This window comes from Ambystoma mexicanum, chromosome 2q, assembly GCF_040938575.1.
Source record: "Ambystoma mexicanum isolate Mex_15411 chromosome 2q, UKY_AmexF1_1, whole genome shotgun sequence".
NCBI classification, from domain to species: Eukaryota; Metazoa; Chordata; class Amphibia; order Caudata; family Ambystomatidae; genus Ambystoma; species Ambystoma mexicanum.
In genome coordinates, this window is record NC_090924.1 from 750,826,645 (window position 1) to 750,846,867 (window position 20,223).

The following is a 20,223-nucleotide window of genomic DNA, read 5'->3' on the forward strand; positions in this document are numbered from 1 at the left end:
AGACAAAGTTAATGGCAGCAGAGGCATGGAAGAGGGAGGCAGGGTAATGGGGACTATGACAAGAAAAAGGGAGCTGAGGATAATGGGGCACTGTGGCAAAGAATGGGAAGTCGGGGTAATGGGGGCCTGTGTAGAGAAAGGGAGAGGCAGAGGTAATGACTTTGATGAGGAAGGGAGGGCAGACGTAATGAGGACTGTGATGAGGAAGGGGGGCAAAGGCAATGGGGGCATGTGACAAAGAAGGGGGAGGAACAGGTAATGGGTACAGTGGAGAGGGAGGTGGGATAGTGGGGGACTGTGATGAGTAAGAGGGTAGGGGAGTAATTAGGGACTGTGCCAAGGAAGAGGAGGTGGGAGTAACAGGGGATTCTGACAAGGGAGGGGGAGGCCAGTATAATGGTACTAGAAAGATGGAAGTGGGGATAAATGTGGACTGGGAAGAGGAAGGCTGGGTAATGGGGATATTTCCATATGGAATGCACATTACTGCATGCATCCCACTGCAAGAATCACCACATTGTATCGATCAGATACATGCAGTTGTGTCATTAGTGCAGATAGATGTAATTATTATAAATGAAATAATAATTAAACAGAACTTCAATTGGCAGAATATTCTCTACATTTCATGTTCAAGTTGACTAGTTCATATACCATTCCGAGAATGTGAAGGCTTTCGATGTGAAAGGGCGTGTAAAGGGAAACATGGTCCCACAAGCATTGAACACAATAAACATCAGCAGAACAAACTATTACAAATGTAGTTTTAGAAAATACACAGCTGTCTGCCATTGTATCCTTTCCCCATCACTTATTTTTAAATTAAAAAATATCATGCATTATCATGTTGCACCTAAACACCAGGAGGTACAGCTGCACCACTTGATGCCCAACCAACTTGTTTCTTATTTGACACACATGCATCCAGTGGTTTGCTCTGTGTGCTGTAGCGAGGCAGATGTGCATGTCATCTCTAGTGCCCGCCCACTCACCTCTGCCATACTGGAAGAATAACAGGAAGGCAATGTATATGACACCGGGCATCATCCCAATACTGCATCAAAGATATGAAAGACATTATACACTCTGACAACTGCATCAAATGTACCCTCACACTGACGTGGTGGAAGGATGTCTGCATGCACCATTGGACATAGAAGAGCTATAAATGAAATCAGACCTGAGTAAAGTGATTTCATAAAGAGAAGACACACCTAAACGATATGTGAATACTTAAAGAATGAAGATGTAATTGAAGTAACAAAGTAAATATTTGTGTGAATATAGAGAAATCATGTAAACTAAGTGAGAAGAGAATTAATACATGACATGTATATACGTGGAAACACAAGGTAGATGAGATGCTGCAGGAGAAAACATAACACGAGTAAAGTGTAAATTATAAAAAAGATGGAACTCGACTCTGTATAAATAATAAGCAAGAAGTCTTGAGGAGAGAGACCAGAGCTGCAGAGCTAACAGGTGCTGGGAAACAGCTTTGTGTGAGGTACACAAAATATCTGTTTGGCTTGGGATCAAGCCACATCAAGAGGTAACTGCAAGGCACAAGGGGAGCCAAAAAGGATAAGCCGCATACGCATGACATATTTCTCTAAGGCTAAGTAACGGAGTCAATTTTTGCAGATGCCAAGTATTGAACAATCAAAGATGCAGAAAGCATATGTAAGATGGAGAAACCAACTCTCCAGAGGCCAAGAGGAGTAATAACACCCAGTATAATTGAATTCAATAGCACAAATTAACAGGTAAAAATGGACAAAAATCGTGGTCTCCTCACACGTGGTGCAAGACTAGAAAATAAGCATATTCATTAAGCTCCAACTGAAGATAGCGAGGTACCTAGATTCCCTTAAAGGTCCCAAGGAAGAGAACAGTCAGCAAGATCAACTACATAGAAGAAGCCTTGATTTATGGCCTAACTGATGAGAGAAGGTAGTCTAATGGGCCAAGTGGGCAGTGGTCTGATGTTATTCCATGCACCTGGGATTCATTTTGCTTACGTGCTGCTAACTAGCCGAATGTCCAAGGCTTGGAGAGAATGCCAACCAAAAATGAGGGCCCATGCAGCAGTGTACCATACATTGTTGCAGAAGCCAATCTGCTGCTGTTTCCTGCTATTCATCTGTATTATACTTATTTAGAGGTAGTTCCAGGTGTGCCTCCCAGATATGGGGAAGCCAATTATGTTACTAACACCTAAGCAAAGTATAGGTATATATGTTCCCTCAACAAATCGCTCCTTTGGATACGTTTTTACTGTTTCCCACGTATGATGACGTCACAGCTGACGTACATCGAGTCATAAAGCCTTTGTGTAATTGAAAGTTATTTGAGAGGAAGTGAGCTTCATTCTGTTTGTTCAACAAGTTTCCCTACTTTATTTGAGCTGATAAAAAAGTAATATTTTGCCGTATTCTTTGAGTCTGCTTGGTTATTTGGGTCTGAGATCGTTTATTGGTAATTCTATCTGGCCCTTGGAACACTCCAGATGCTTCTGTACAGTTCCTGTCAAAAAGATGCAACTTTTTGCCTTTGGGAAAAAGAATATTTGCCCTACATTTTCAAATGTGGGGAGAGGGGCAGGCAATTTTGAGAGAAATTTCAGCTATATTTCAAACGAGGGAAGCTATTAGCAATAGAATTTTCACAAGTCATTGTTTCATAGGTTTCACTTTAACTATAGGGTGGAAACAGCTGTGCTGTAACATATTTATTTGTTTATTTATTCATTTGTAAAGCGTACCTAACCCAAAGGTCTCTGGGCATATTCATTGACAGATTAAAGTATTGTTACAGACAAGACGGACATTACATTAAAATAGAGGTACGATGAAACATTGCTGACAGAGGCATTTCATAACATAACCTGTACAGTTAAAGGAAAACGGAAGACCTTGCTGTTCATGTGCAAAGTGCCACGTTTTCACATTTGTTCTAAAGGTCCAGTCAGGGCCGGACTGAGAACCAAAAGTGGCCCTGGACATTTTTTTCATGGTGGCCCCATATTTCGCCGACGGAGCGAGCACAGCGCACAAGCCCAACCTTCATATGAGGGGATTGGGAGTATCCCCCAAGACAATGTTGAATGAAATGTGTCAAAATTAGTGCATTTGACGCTGGATTTAAACATATATGGATTAAAAAGTGATGCTTTAAATAAATTCATGATCCCTCAAAGTAGATCTTCAATGATATAGGAACTGGGGACGTTCCATATTTACAGATTAGAAAAACAAATTCATCTGGTATTAAAGGTACCCAGACAACATGCATCCCTAATCCATTTCATCCATTGGTGAGGGGAACAGCTCAGGGGCAGCGTATTTGACGCAATAAATGAGAAATTATAATGATAATCCTATTCCCATGTTGGGAAGGGTACACAGATAAAAGGCATTCTTAAATGTGCATTGGCAGTGCCAACAGTTTTGACTTTTGAGTAAGCATGGAAAAGACATTTACCAGACAATGCCATAGTGGTATTAACTGGACTGTTGCAGCTGCAAAGTGGCGAGAGTACCTGGGCAAATAATAGCAGTGCCTGGTCAATGCCTCATATTGATACACAAGTTTAAACAGATGACTTTGCCAATGCTTGTTTTGAACAGAAATTCAGTGAAGGACAGGCATAGTGCTTATAAATCGAGTGGCTGAAGGCAGGCCTGGTTGACATTGCTATTACACCAGTAGAGCGTTTACAGTTCCAATGAAGTCATTAACTCTCAGAAGACTGCTGTGAGAAAACACTGGCAGGCACTAAAGAGAACACAGTTTGATGGCAAGGCTAGCAAAAAGAGATCCCAGGAGGATGTGTTTTGGGTGGAGAGGGGCAGAAAGCAGGTGGAAATGGCCATAAGGATTAGCATGGCCATGGGCAGTCAATGGGTAGGTAAATAACCAAACAACACATACAAGTTTGGTGTCTCACCTCATATATTTCTCCCTAGCTGCACTCTATTGCAATAGTTTCAGTTTATAGGTGGCATTTTATCCAAAACTAACATAGATAGAGAGTGAGTCCTTGCAATGAAGCGCCCGCAGTGTCCAGAGAAAGCGACTCAGCGCCTGTGCGTTCAACCATAGTTGTACACTTATCAGTGGATCCACTTCACCAATGACACTGTGTTTCATGTTGCACTTGTTGTTATGGTGAAAGCTATATTGAGAGTGTGGGGCCTTATTCAGTACCATACATCCAAAATATGAAAACATGGGATGGGCATGTAGTCACGGTACAGATTCACAGTCCATCTGCTTGCCAGACAGAAAATAAAATATCAGAATTCTGTGTTGAGAGGCTCGCCCTACCTTTCGTATGTCAGAAAAAGAAATTGCATGCATATATGTAATTCAGACAGTCATTTTGACAGCCCTTCCTTCCCAATTAAGAGTACTATTCATTGCAGGAAAAACACAGCACCTATTATCAGTGACTAAAGGCAATTCAGTGTGCTAATCATAACTATGCACCAATCCTCTACATGGTGCTGCTGTGTGATGCAGGCAATCAGTGGCAACCGTCTCTGCAACAGCCACTCAACCCACTGATCCTCTCTTTGTACCACCAACACTGCAGACAGACCCTATATAGGCTGAAAAAAGCCCTTTATTTTGTAACGCTCTGCAGTGCAACTGATGGCGCAGCGACTGAGAGAACTCTGGATGGGAGGGGAGGGAGTAAGCCCAAGTAACGCTTTCTACAGCTCCACTTAAGAAACTGGGATTTGGATTAAAACTGCCTAGTACAATCATCATAATAGTTTAATCACGGGTGGCAGGCTCCTAAATCAGAGGGAGTGAATATTCCCATTTTAAAGGCCTTAGTGTCCTCTTCCTAATAAATATTCAGGATCGTTCGAACAGAGCCAATGGGCCTCATTACAAGTTTGGAGGTAGCCATGCCGATTTTAGCGGCATGGCAACCCCCAAACTCGGGTCCGGGTCCTGCAAAATGGGAATTACCGGGCCATTCCGACCTTTGCAGGCCCGCTAATTCCCATTCGCGGGACCCGAACCCGGTACATTCCCGCTGCAGAACTCGTAATGTGGCGGCCCGGTATGAACGTGCCGGTCCCTTACCGGCACCATTCATACCGTGGCCGCCACAGTCGTAATAAGGCCCACTGTATGAATTGGCCACCCAGTATGCTTACTATGGCAGTGATCCACCCCTCACCTTAAACGGTGTGAAGGTAATACTTCATCCAACAGATCAAATGCGTCAATCCTCCTTTTGAAAGAATGGACATCTGGCCTGGTTTAAGTACAGTTCAGGCCAGGAGAATTTCGGCTTCTTATTCACTTTATTTGGGTGGTTGTATTGGCAGGCTATAGAACGTGAAGTAGTTCAATGAACAAATTTGCCTCAGTGCCTGAGTATTTATGCACCAGATAATCACGCTGCGCAATGCAACTGCGTCCAGATGTTAAAATGAGATGATCTTCCAGCAGGAAAATGCCAGTGTGAAAAATGCATTTATTATACATACGTCGATAATTGCCCCGGTGGGCGGGGCAGGTCCCCTGCCCTCAGTGTTGTTTTTCTGGTTTGTTAAGTAAAGTGCTATGGCTGTGCTATCATTTACAATGATAGCATGGGCATACCACTTACACCGAAAAATCGAAAACCAACACTGGGGGTCGGGCAGCGGCCCAGTGTATTGCTTCTTCGGCATCACCATGGTGGCCACAGGCCCAGCCATGCTCTCTGCCAGCCAGTTGCCTAAACTGGGTTGGTGGGTCGTGCACAGACTCCTACCCTCAGTGCAGCAGACTGCTCAGGGCAGAGTGGCCCCAACATTGTGTAAACTGTGCCAACAGGTGTATACGAGAGGCAACGTGTGCACTAAAATGCAGGTATAAAGAAATGCACGTATTTATCCAGCTCTTCTTCGTATCCATCTATGGCGTGTGGTGTCCAGCAGAGAATCATTAGCAAAGTGCTGCTGCTGGCACCTGGCAGTGAAATGAACTGTCGCCAAAATGGACACCAGTAAGCCTTCAGCAGAGGGCACATGTCCGGTCCCTATGCTTTAAAGCCTCCGACACACACTAACGCACATAATGCTTGCTGTTACTCTGCAGCAGTAGCATGACTGCGTGGGCCAAAACTTGTATACCTGCTTTCATGCTTGTGAACATTATGGCCCCACATTCCAATAGCACTGATAAAAGGGTGTGTGGTGTCACAAACGTGCGCTATTTTTCAAAAGGGGCGTGGGTCATACCAGAGGGGCTTTGTGCTGCCTAGGACAAAGCCAGGAGGACATCTGAAATGCTGAGAGGGCATCAGGCTAGTGTAAAATCACAGCCAGAACATCGGAGCCTAGATGGGATAACTCAGGGACCTCGCTCTGGCCCAGTGGGTGAGAGTTGGGAAGGGTAGGGGCTCTCTGCAGCACAATCCACTCCTTGCACACCTGCATCCTCATGCGGAGATATCTCCACCCAACGGGGTAAGGTTTGGGAAGAGCTGGTGGCTCTTTGAAATAGCCGCCCCTTTGCACAGCTAAACTGAATCAGTAGAGTACATGAGCAGACTAGGAGGTGTTACGGGTAAACAATCAGTGCATTAAATGCCATTAACCCCTCATCCGATGGCTTGCATAATCTCCTCTACTCAACATTTGTACGCAGTCAATGCAGAACTTCCCTGCTCCCTTTGTCAGGCAACACAGGGAATATATTTGCTTTCATAGAAGTATCCGTAGCAGTCCATGTTTGAAGGCCCTGTTCCAGCCAACAGCCAGACAACAACATTACACTACACCCGGCCCAACCCAACAACCCCCGCCCCCAAAAGCCACCAAGCAAACTTTTTTGATTCCTCCTTCTCGCAACGTGTAAATGTGAAAGTTGTGAAAAAAGCCATATATAATACGTCGATAATCGACATACATATAATGCCTTTTTTCACACACCCGTTCCCGAAATGGCCGACTCTCTGCCATCAAGTCAGCTCCGTTCTCAATCTCACCTGCTGGTCTCGCTTGTCGTCGTCAGAAAGCAGGCCTGCCTGGCTGCTACACCCTACCCAGACTGCCGCCGGTGCACTTTAGCCACCCGGATGCTTCACCTCCCCTGTGCAATCTGTGCGTAGAACAGACTCTACTGCAGTGCGAACACACACCACCGGGTTCCCCGGGCGGTGTCCTCATCATGCACAGCCGTGAGCCCTGCTGGGGAAGAAAAGAAATGCGCAGAGCGTGCCTGGGTGGCAGCCAATTCAATTCAAACCACCCAGGCTGATTGGAAGTGTGCGCGACGTGATCATTTTCGGCCTAATTTTGTATCATTCCGCTATGAGCCATGGCCAAAGAGGCCCTATGCCCAGAGGCCTACCGGGGGATGTCCCGCTGTCCCGGTGGGGCAGTCCAGCCCTGGGTCCAGTAGGACGGTACTGCTCTTAGAACTGTGGGCATAGAATTCCAAAGTTTAGCAGCTAGTACCAGGAAACTGTTACCCACTGCTTTTTGTAATTTGAAACTAGGGATCTAGAGCAAGTTTGTATGTATATACCGGGTAGGTCTGTTTGTTAGATTCTTTGTAAATTTGTCAACTAAGTATTTTTTGGGCTGTGTTTGAGAGGCACGTGTGTGTCAGAGATAGTGTTTTGAAGGCAATTCGGTGCTGGATTGAAAGCCAATGGGTGTTTTGTATTACTGGGGTAATGTGATTGGCGATATTAAGTGCCGCTCTTACGGCATTATTTTGTAGCACTTGTAGTTTTTTACATTACTACTCTTTGTGCCTACATATAGGGCATTACAATAGTCTAGCGTAGATCATATGAGTGCTCTGGCCAGGGTAGTGCAACTGTCTGAGTAGAGGAAGGGTCTACAGATTCGTTTGGATGTGTAGGCTGTTGCTGATGCTGTAGCATTAACTTGCCTTGTAAGGGTAAGAGCTGAGTCTAGGTAGATACCTAAGGTTTTCACTTCTTTGGAGACTTTGATAGTGATGTTGTCGATGTTAAATGATTTGAATTGGTCGTCTAGTTTCTTTAATTTGTTCAACGACCCGATCAGGAGTAACTCCATTTTATCGTCGTTAAAGCAAAGGCCTTTTCGATGCTGGACTGCCCATACATGCTATGCAAATGGTTATTCCTTCTTTGTGAAAAGTACAGTGAGCTAAAAGCGATGGCTGCGGACTCTCACAGTGGGTAAAATCCACAGAACTGGTTAACATGCCATGTTCTTTCGAGAGAGGGGCACCTGCTACCTTTTTTCCATTTTTGTAAGGAACTTGGGGTTGGTCACCCTAAGTTACCTGGGGGAACCCAGACGTGGACTCCCTGCACACTGTGCTCAGAGAGGCCTAGCTCCATCTCACTGATGAGGCCCAACAAGGCTGAAACACGTGTATGGGGTTGCTGTTGGTACTCTTGTTCAAAAGAGGTTTGCCTGGCATTTCGGTGCTGGACTGCCCTTGTGGGTTGGACAAAGACTGATATGCAAATAGATATTCTTCCTTTGTGAAAAGTACAGTGAGCTAAAGGCGATGGCTGCGGACACTCACAGTGGGTAAAAACCACTGAACAGGTTATCATGCCATGTTCTTTTTAGAGAGGGGCGCCTGCTACTTTTTTTGCATTTTTGTAAGGAACTTGGGGTTGGTCACCCTAAGTTACCTGGGGGAACCCAGATGTGGACCCCTTGCTCAGTGTGCTCAGAGAGGTACAGCTCCACCTCACTGATGAGGCCCAACAAGGCTGAAACATGTGTATGGGGTTGCTGTTGGTACTCTTGTTCAAAGGAGGTTTGCCTGGCATTTCGGTGCTGGACTGCCCATGTGGGTTGGACAAAGACTGATATGCAAATGGATATTCCTCCTTTTTCAAAAGTACAGTGAGCTGAAAGCGATGGCTGCAGACTCTCACTGTGGGTAAAAACTACAGAAAGTTATCATGCAATGTTCTTTCGAGAGAGGGGCGTCTGCTACCTTTTTTTGCAAAGGCTGTGAATGGTCATCCAAGCTTGTATGGTTTGGTATATTTCATTGAGTAATGGGAATGAGGATTTGGGTGTCATCCGCATAATTTGTGTAGGTGACACCCAAGTCATCCAGATGATCAAAAAGAAGCTTAGTGAATATGTTATACAATATAGGGGAAACACAGGAGCCCTGCGGAACTCTGCAAGGGACTGGGGAAGGCTCAGCGGATGCTGTCGGGGCGAATACCCTCATTTTTCTGTTAGAGAGGAAGGACTGTATCCATGGAGAGGCTTTGGTGGAGAAGTGGGCCGCAGTGGTCAAAGGTTTGCAAAGGACATTATGATTGACATAGTCAAAGGCAGCTGATAGGTCAAGAAGAAGGAGGAGAGCTAGCTTGCCATTATCTTTTAGTTCATCCATTTGTATTTTTAAATCTATAAGTGCTGATTCAGTGTCGTGACCTGGTCTGAAACCAGGTTGGCAAAGGCCCAAAATATTGTTAGATCCTAAAGAAACTCTTCCCTGCCCTCACACGCAATCACCAAGTGACCCATCCTCTTTCCATGGTCAGCCCACTCTCCTCAGTTGCTTTTTCCCTCCCTGGCCTTCTCCCATTACCTCCTTCCGCACTTTGCATTGTGTGACACATTTTCATGTCTGAGTGCGCCTTGCGTTATTACCGCAGGCATCTCATGATTTTCCCCCAGCATTCCCCCGATAATCCAAAAATGTTCAAACTGCAGCTGGATCTCCAGACCACCCCCAACTCTCCAATTTCACATAGTATACTCTTTCCCCCACCTTGCCTCTCACCTGATGCAATTTCATCTCTTTATTTCCTCCTCCAAATAGCTTTTTGAGAACTTTTCCTTTACGGCCTCTACCAGTATGACCACAGTAACCGCTCGCAATGAGCAAAAAAATAAAATGGTGGCTTTCCATCTCTGAAAAGCCTCTCTTTTGCAATGCAGCATTGGAGATTTAGCTATATTTTCATGGGAAGGGGGGCACCCACTACCCAATGAAATATTTTAGAAACTACACGACGGGATGACCCCAAACCTGTCCCAGAAATTAAGTCAATGCTTTGTGCCTAAGTAGTTTCTTATTTGGTCCATTTCCGTTGAACTACTTTTGCACTTGGGCTTGAACACATTTGGACTTTTTCCCCATGTGAAAATGAATGGTAGTTGGCCGAAAACAGCGTTTTCTTGCTTTTTTAATAACATTTTCATTTTTTAAACAAATCTTTCCCATACATTCGAGTCTGGGAGTTGCCGTGACAGACATTGTATATTACTAATATCAGCCAAATCCAACATGGAAGTCAAAAGTTATTAGCAATAGAATTTTCGGATTTCCTACGGCTCATGTCACTCACCTCATATAGACATGTTACATATTTTTAAAGCTCCATAAAAATACATTGTATATGTTTACTCTTCCTACGCATCATAATAATTGTTTGGCAATTTTGAGATTTAAATTGAATCTTTCTTTAATTATATATATATGGATAGTTTGCAAGTTTCAACAGCAATTTCAAATATAATTTTAATATTCATACACGTTTTTATAGATATTGTGATATTTGACTGGGCTATGCTTGAATAATGTAACTTTCTTTTCTACATTTTTAATCTAGTTTAAAAGTGGCTGAAATTAAAAATACATTTTTTTAGGCCATTTGCAATTTTTGACCTTGCTTTAAGAACCTTGAACCTTACAAATTTCACTCAGGTGCGAGGATTTCAAAGAGATTTATGGTGAGGTAGTTGTGAATGGCCACTTCACACTTTTAGAACTTATTCCCCAAAAATATGAGAGTCCTGCTGGATGTTCCTTTGGAAGTTCACTCTTCATATTCATGGTTTATGCTGTCAGCAGACATACTCGATGGCATAACATCATGTGCGTAATTCACAAGAAGTGTATTTGCACGGTCGCATTATAATCTGTTCAGCTTGATAGAGTATTTTTATAAAGTGTACACATCTTGCAATTTAGACAAACTAAGTTGCCGAACTAGTCTAACTGGCTGCAGGTTGACAGGTGGTTAGCAGGAAACTTGGAATGCCAGCTTTATAAATCTGCGGCCCAGTGTATAACTCACGCGTGCAGCCCTGGGCCCAGATTGGCTGCACATACATTTCAACATAAATCATTTCAGAGCTAAAACAATAACAGGCATCTTCCCAGCATCCGACGATTTGACCTAACCTTTCCGCAAACACTGGAAGCATCCATTTTGCGTTTGATGGATTTGATGTGGCAGGGTTTCATTTTGAGATAACCTTTTCAGATAATAGAGATTGGGGTTGGCTTGATTGATGGGCCTGCAGTGCTGACTAAGCAAAAATATTCTCCAGACATAGACTGTACGAAATCATGAAAATACACAGTCATTCTCGACAGGCCCCCAATGGTTTAAAAAAAAAAATTGCAAAGCCTGTTTCGTTTTTACAAGCACACGCATAGTGAACAGGCAGAACTTCTATAGTGTGTTGTAGGGGAGTGGGTACAGACAGCTGTGTGTCACACATATGTTATACTGGGGTGAACACGAGAGGGTACAGAGCAGACGGCACTCCGCCTGCGTGCATCACCACTGCCTCACCACATCCAGACGCTGCATTTACTTCGGTGGGGAACAGGGCAGGTTGGAATTGGGAGGAACCAGCTTTCAAAGAAGAGTCAACTGTCAGGTGGTGAACCCATACCCACATGGCCCACGATTCAGGTGGATGTTGCGTGTTCAAATAAGTAAGCGCCATTGCAGTTACGAAGGAAGCAAGTTAAGGCAAATGCCAGTACAGGCAAATTCAGTGGTCACACATCAGTTGAAATAAAACAGAACTGCCTTTATTCTGTGGCACAGGTTCACAAAGTAAAATGCCATGCTGAGAGTTGTATATGTTTTGGATCGCATCTCCGTAAACAATACTACTGAATGTAAATGATCGGTCTTTCTATAGGTTATAACATCTGCACTATTCATTGTATATATATGTAACAACATATTTTCAACAAAACTTTCACTTAAAAAAGAAGATTCAAAAACATTGATCTTTGATTTCTCAAGATACAATTATTATCTTTTTCAAAACCCTTGATTTTCTCCTATAAAAGGAGCAAGAATGTATGCTTGTGAGAGCAGAGTGTAACATTAATTTTTGCAATTGTTTGCATTATTTTTGTAATGTCAGTGATATACAAACTACATTAGTCACAAAGAAAACGGGCACATATCCTGGCCTTAATTGTGGGCATTGTAATTCAATCATAAGAGGTTCATTCATTGTCATCCTTCGAGTGGTAATACTATATTCTTATGCCACTTTGCCACTGGTGATTCACAAGGCGTGATATATGGCATTAGATGGCATTGCTGGAAGTCTTATGTGGGAAAACTACCAGAAAAGCTAAAGTGCGGTGGAATGAACATCGCTCCTCCATTAAATGTAACCACACCATTAGCTTGCCATTACATTGACTATAATCACAACATTTCACAGTTACAAGTCTGTATTGTAGAGGTTGCCCTGAAAATAAATAAAGGTGGTGACTATGAGAAATTGCCATCACAACATGATGCTTTTTGGATAGATGATTTGGATACCTTGATTCCCAAAGTTCTAAATGATTATTATGAATTCTAACACTTTCGGTGATATGAATATCGGGCAATATGATTTGGATTCATCCTATTTGTGAAAGTTGTTTGGTAAGATCATTTCTCCTTTAATGAACTTTCCTTAGATCTGATTATATTTTAGGACTGTATAGATACATGGGTATATATAAAGCCCTTGCTAGTGGACCTGAAAGACATGTATAGTGGCCACGACCAAAGGGCATGGCCACCTTGTGGGTACAAACGAAAGATATTGGGGGAACATGTACAGCGCGCACGGCACCTAGTGGGCAACATGTAAAGGGGCAACAGCAAAAGGCTGTTGCCAATGTCAATGGTCCAAGGCCATGGCTAATTTGCCAAAAAGAAACCTAGTACTATGGCTATGGCCAAAGGCCATGGCTAGTGAGCCCATTTAGGAAACCTATTGCAGCAATATGTAGAGTGACCACGGCCGAAACCAGTGGGCTCTGGACATGGCCGAAAGCCATGGCTAGTGGGGCCAGAAGAAAGCTATTGGGGCAGCATGTAAAGGGGCCATGGCCGAAGGCTAGGCCAATGGTCATGGGCGTAGGCTACGCTAGTGAGTGGGAAAGAAAGGTAGTGTGTTAAAAGATAATGTGGGCATGGCCAAAGGCTGTGGTCACCTAGTGGGACCAAAAGAAAGATATTGGGGGAACATGTACACTAGCCATGACCGTAGTCCATAAGAAAACTATGATATAACAAAACCCTTGAAAAAACCTTAGTTAAGATGTAGTTAAGTTATGCAGATTCAATGCAACAAAACCCTTGAAATTCAGCAACGTGGGAATTCATGACCAGCTTAACTCGCTGCGTTCCCGTTGCAAAGCCCGTGAGCACATACATAGTATGAGAGAAGAGCTTCACAATGACATACAAAATGGCATTAAGTGGAACATGCATTATGGGGAACATCAACAGGAGCCTGTAGAGTTAAGCTGGTCATGTCTTCCCACCCACATACGCTGAATTTCAAGGGTTTTGTTGCTTTGAATCTGCAGAACTTAAAGACGTTTTTTTCAGTGAACATATATATACTTGCAAGCCACATGTAGCCTGTTTTTCAAATCCCTATAAGTATGCAGAATAGAAAACAAGGGAAGTCTACAGGTTGATGTACATTAGGATCAGAATTGGCTCGGCCGAAATGTGTGGAGGGGAAATTTCATTTCTCAAAATTACTATGACATTCTAATCTCAAACAAAATAGGTTCCCCACTGAACCGTGCACACCTTTTACTGTGGTTGTTCAACACGGATATTAAAAATTAGGGTAACATCTCTAAGTAGTGTTTTTTGAAAATGGATTCTCTACTTACTCTTTTTGGGTCAAAATGTAACCATATTGGTCACTCTCCAATGACTTCACTTCAAGCTGCAAACCCTCATCTGTCTTCTGCTGGGGACCTTGGCCATCCCCTCCATCTTGCCTCATGCTCTCATCCATCCACTGCTGTACAGTATCCAGTTCGCTCGAGTCCATTTGGGAGGCCATTTTCTTTGAGGCTGTCAGTTCGCTGGTAAATGTATGGCTCTTGACGTTTTCTATGCCAACTGCCCGTTCTCCATTCTCTTCTTCCGAAGAGGAGTAGAATGACTCCTCAGATTTCTTTAGCTCCCCCTTAAAGGGATTTTCTGACACAAACTCTGTGGCCATTGTGGATTCTGTCTCAGCAGGTTCATGTAAGAAGTCTGCCAATTTTGCATTCAAGCTTTTTTGCTGCTGCAAGACAAAATCATTCTCTGGTGAAATGAGACACATGATTTATGAATGTTGATTTGTAAAGACAGCAGATACGTTTTATGTGGTCTTCTAAATATAACATTGCATTGAAAAATGTGATTCAGTAAATATACGTTTATGTCAAAATCATCACGTTGGGGTAATCGTCTCAGATCTGTTCTTTCAAAGCAGCATATGCCACTCTCATATGTACACAGAAAAAATGGCCACGCTATTCTACTGTAGCCATGAGCATAGCTCAGCACTCGCCTTGGGACAAGGTGATGCACCATCGTTTTATATTCCGGCCCTGCACTTAGAAGCTGGAGAAGTCAAGCGCTAAGCACAACGACCAATACATTAAAATAATAAAATAATTGTATTAAACAATCAGAGGCGTATCACTTGTAAAGTGATAAGACCTTTGATCACTATTGCCTTGAGGAAGCCAAGTCAGGCGAAACACGTGTTGGCAAAAACAGTGATTAATTAGTCTTTTCAGAACAATGCAAAAAGTTTTCAATCTTCAATGACTAACCAGTCAGAAATTGCTTCAAAACAAAAAGGTCTCAATGAAGGGCATTACACGTTTGAATTCACCAATGATCAACTAGCTAGAATTCTATAATTATTGATTACTTTGTCGAATATTATTGATGAAAATATTATGAAATGTATCATTAATCATAACTTTGTCAAAATGGAATCACAATCAGTATCTAAATGGTGTCAAAAAAACCCACAAACAATTATGATAGCTATATGTCACTAGTAAGAAATATGTTCACTAATATCAAAGGGTTTCAAATGACTGTAATATACAATGTGGACGATACACGCTGTAACACCATATCAAAATAATCCAAGTGGATTTGAATGAAACTAATATAAAGAAAATGTTATCACTAAAAACAAGAGCTGAACGCATGTTTCTTGGAGTTTAAAATTAAAATAGAATTCAAGAAGTTGCGATGATGCGACACGATGAAATCCTCTTCTTGGCTGTGATCTGTGTTCGATCTGCAGGTCGCAGGATCAAATCCCAGCAAGATTAACTCAGCCTTTCATCCTTCCAAGGTCGATAAATGAGTACCAATTTTGATTGGGTATTAATAGTAATGTATGTAAAATATGTCCTATGTAAAGCGCTTTAGATTAAAGTGCTATATAAACAACAAATTATTATTGCTGAATTAGTTAGCAACGATGTGATGCTTCCTTAGGCTGACCAGACGTCCCAGTTTTCCCAGGAGAGTCCTGGGAAATCGCCCTCCGTCCCGGGGTCCCAGCAGGGGCGTTGCTAGGGGGGGGCTAAGGGGGCTATAGCCCCTGATCTTTTGGTTGTAGCCCCGGATAGAATCTCAGGAGCTACAGCCAAAAGACTAGCTAGCCCCCAGTCCCAACAGTTCCGACATCAGCTTAGCCCCGGGTCTTTTCCAGACCTAGCAACTCCCCTGGACCCAGGAGTTTTTTAATTTGATAAACCCCATCCTGGGTTTGAAAGGGTGGGTGACAATGGTCCCGGTTTTTGCCAGACCCAATTTCGAAATCCCAAAAAACTGGCCCGGCGCGACCCTGCGTGAATGGGGGGTGTGAATGTTTTATTCACGCCCCCATTTCCTCCCCCTTTCCCTCACTGACCGGTATTCTCCAATACTTCTATGTCTATGGCCTGTCCCGGAATCTGGTCACCCTATGCTTCCTGCCCAGCTCACTTCACTTGCAAGTGCTGTATAGTGACCACTTTGAAAAGTGAAAGCGATAGCCTCCTTTCACCACCTGCTTTGTCCGAATGGATGTCTATTAGCCCCCCCCCCTTCCCCGCACATATCCTTAAAGCCAAGTTTAAATGGATTGCATTTTAAAGCGGTGTATATTTATTCTGTTGCTTTCCTTATTATATTTCAGGCTTCTGGTGATTTCAGCTGCACGAAATTGTTGTACCCTTTATCTGGACAAAAATGCTACATTTATTTGCATGTATATTTATCTTATGTTATGTTTCATTTGGAAGTTTTGTATGTCGCGAAGTCCTGGGAAGTACGGCCTCAGAGTGCAATTTTGACAGGTTACATGCAAACCGATTACCGAGAACATGGGACGCGACACAATTATATAACCTGTAAAGTATGGTTACACGCCCAAGCAATTGGTGTAGATACAAGCAGATCCATATGTTTTAGAGACTCTGAGATGACTTGCAAACTCAAGGTGGACGTTACAGAGATATATAACTGTTTCCTCGTGGAACGAAGACCATAGGCATGTATTTTAGAAAGCCAGAAATGATGCTTGACTTAATATTCTCAATGGAGACAATCGTACAATGTAAGCATACTCGGGTGGTTTCAATATTGGGTTTATTGTGTGGAAACGGATGCAGTGCCTAAGTGAAAGGCAGGGTGACCGGAAATGAAGGCTGCCTTAGCCAATGGGTGGGTGCTTCTGAGCAGGTCTGACGGTCATCTTGCACAGGACATCAGGTGGAGAAGGAGAGATTGAGTTCGGTGGCACACAGCTTTCTTATACTTTCCTGGCTTAGTGTATACCCCTCGACAGCCTTCTGCAGTGGTGTCGCCAGGAATCAAATTTGGGAGGGCCACAGAGGGGGCCAAAGACAAAGTAGGGGGAGAACATGGTCACTGCTCGTTTTAGGTAGGGGGGGCACAAGGGGGAGCACAGGGTTACAGATGGGTGCCCCATTCCCCCCTTAGCAACGCCACTGCCCTTCTGTAAGTGGAGAACTAACACTGCGTTGTTGGGGTGGGGGGGTGAAGAGCGGGTGAAATACTGGTGCTGGTGTCAGAGTTAGTGAGAGTTGGCCATTGATCGACTGACGTCAGGAGTGAGAACGGTATCAAGGATGTTTTTGGCACAAGCTGAGTGATCAGTTTGGTAGCGGGATCAGGGGCAACACTGCTACCACAGGAATTTTAGATGGCTGCCTCTGCCCATCCAAGGGAACCCAGTGGAGAAAGGGGAAGGGTAGTCGCCAAGACAGGTAGGGTACATGCTCTAGACGTGGTGTTGGTCCTAGGGGGTGAGGTGGTCAGAAAAAAGAACAAGGCAAGGACACAGGCTGCCTATAGCATTGCAGCAGCAATCATCAGAGAGGGCTCCGAAGCAGAGCCATGAACCCCTAACCTACCTCGACCCCTGGTGATGGTAAAATGGGGGGTGTAGTCTCCAAGTGGTGCATAAAGATGCCAAGGCAAAGTGGCTTAACGTAGAGCGAAAAGCAACGCACAGAACAAAATTACAGGCCACAATTCAGGTTTAGAGGCTGCTATATGGCCTTGCTCGTGGGGTTCAGTCTGCTTGACGAGCTCCTTAAGGACGTGGATAGAGGAAGATAATGGCTCCCAAAAGCAAGGTCAGAGGCTGCATAGGTCACCAAAGTGGCCGCGATTGAGGGTACGTGACCAGTGATGAGTCTAGGTCATATGGGCGGTGCTGCTCCCATCGCTCCTCTAGGCATGGGTGCAGGAGCATCGTGGCCCTCAAAGGCAAGGACACAGGCAGAGAGTGTCACGGGCCTTACATTAAGCCGCCCGCCCCGCCTACCTCGAACACCATTGATGCTAAACCATTTGGGCAGAGTTGTGATGATACATACATAAAGGTTTAGCATTGCTCATGTAGACCTACAGTATTATATCATTTTGGCTACGTTTCAGTAACAAGGTTATGTGATGTGCAATTGAGCAACCTGTTTGCAATCTCAGACAGACAGAAATGCAGCATGTGGGAACAGTTCACCAAAACCGCCTAACTTGCCATGGTCTGGTAACACTATTTGAAAAAGAACGGACTGGCATAATATCAGTACGATTGCCATCCAGAGATAGACATCTTTGGTTGGCGATTTGACTGAAATGTCATGACGTTTCATGAATTGTTGATCGTGGCAGGGCCCAAGTATCTTTTAGTTTCGATGAGAAAACATTTTAGTCTTGAAAAGTGCAATGGCAATCCTCCCAAAAAACGCATCCTAAAACTATGAGGCCGACAACGGAGAATTTAGAAAATCAAATTGTCCAACCCTTTTGCACTTTTCCGTCAAAAAATAAATAGGGGAGGGTTGGGTAAGGGAATACATTAAGGTAGGAGTGATGTGGGAGTTAGGGGGGCTGCTGAGGGGCATCTCCCCCGCATTTAAAATAAAAAAAGTGCAAAAATATGGAAGTTTTTTTTTCAGTCTTGTTTTGGATTCGCCATTTTAACGCTGAACTTTGAAAAGTGTTAATTAAGCAGCAGGCGCATTTACCTCCTCTTCACCTGTATCCGCTTCTTCATTTCTGTCTTCTCCTGTAACGACAAGGTTTTTGTTTAGTAAGTTAGTCCTTTATAAACATATGTAAAAAACCGATATTTTTGTTTTTGTTTTTATTTTGCCTTAGTACAAATGAAGTCAGTCAATATATTTATTGCGGAATAATTCCAACGAGCAATGCAGAGTCATTACAACACACTTCTTCAAACTGCGAAATCTACTACCCACATTTAAAATGACTCATGAAAGTATTGAAACAATCTAAACTTTGAAAACTTTTTTTTAGAAAGTTAAACAGAGGAATAAGAAATTGGCCTGACCCTCATGTCATTGCTGCAGCCAGCTCTCAAGAACACCAATGGGTTTATTTGTGTGACTATAATAAAATAAGACATGACAGACTCCTTTTCCATTTTGGAGAAAAGTGCAAACCATGTCTCCAATGATCAACTCGTGTGGAGCCATAGGCCACCTGAGCTGAACGGAAGACTAGCACAGACAGAAGAAAAGCAGGAGCTCTGAGGTTTCAACAGCAATGTTATCATGAAAGCAAGCGCTAATACCGCCCACTCGCCATGTCATCTAAGCCTTACTTCTCTAGGACGTAACGCATTGAAGGCTAGGTTCAGAGGGTGCGATAGGGCTCCCAACAGTCAGGCTGCCATTTTCCAATATGGTTTGATCGTCTGGCAGCAGGTAAGACGTTATTCACAATCCATGGTCATCCTAGCGCACTGTGTTGCGTGAAATGGACCACCCTACTGGCTAAACCATTGGGAACCCTTACTTAAACTATCAGGAAATGCCAAACAATGCATCAAGACAATGGGCCTCATTACGAGCTTGGAGGTAGCCATGCCCTTATTAAGGGCATGGCTACCCCCAAACTCGGGTCCGGGTTCCCTGAATGGGGAAATACTGGGCCATTCCGACCCAGGAGGGCTTGGTATTTCCCCCTTCAAGGAACCCGGACCCGGTACATCCCCATTCCCATTTGAGCCCCTATAGGGCTCAATGGGAACGGGGAGCATGCTAACAACGGGCCCGTTAATTACGGGCCCGTTGTTAGCATGCTGGGCTGCTCGTGGGACCCGCTAAGGACGTCTGGTAAAACCAGGCATCCTGAGCGGGTCCCGCGAGCGTACCTCGTAATGAGGTGGTATGGGGTTAACGGCGCCGGCAGCTCTACCGGCGCCGTTAACCACCTACCGCCGGGGTCGTAATGAGGCCGAATGTGCCTCATTATGTATAGGCCAGTGTGGCAAAAAAGTGGCAGTAAAGTAACGGTAATTCCATTACTGCCAGTGTACGGCTGCATTACTGCACCATCATAATATATATTTGGCGGTAAGGTGGAGGATATACCTCCAGAAAAAAGCTGGAGGTAACTCATGCAATTTACCGGAAAAATACTCCAAAAATGTTAACTGCAGCTACCGTGGCACCACTCATAATCCTGCGAAAAAACGGTAAACCAGGCTGCATCGTGTCCAACATATGGGATCCGTAAATTCATTACATTGCACCGCCGGACCTAAATTCTGCTGTTTTCTAAAATGTTTCAATTGAATTTGCTGTGCAGTGTTTCTGTGTGTGTATCTCAGATCCCTG

General features: G+C 43.9%; 1 protein-coding gene across 2 annotated transcripts in view; it reads right to left on the minus strand.

Moving 5' to 3' along the window:
- The window catches only part of PTPRN2 (protein tyrosine phosphatase receptor type N2), a 3,479,756-nt gene that overhangs the window by 1,875,396 nt on the left and 1,584,137 nt on the right, over positions 1–20,223 (minus strand). Inside the window, exons 8-9 of one of the 2 annotated variants that reach the window (XM_069647979.1) lie at positions 18,607–18,647; positions 13,936–14,336 (exon numbers count right to left, since the gene is read on the minus strand). In XM_069647979.1, the coding sequence (XP_069504080.1) occupies positions 13,936–14,336; positions 18,607–18,647 (442 nt within the window). Of the gene's footprint in view, positions 1–13,935; positions 14,340–18,606; positions 18,648–20,223 lie in introns of both variants that reach the window. The other variant, XM_069647978.1, reaches the window with a different exon arrangement.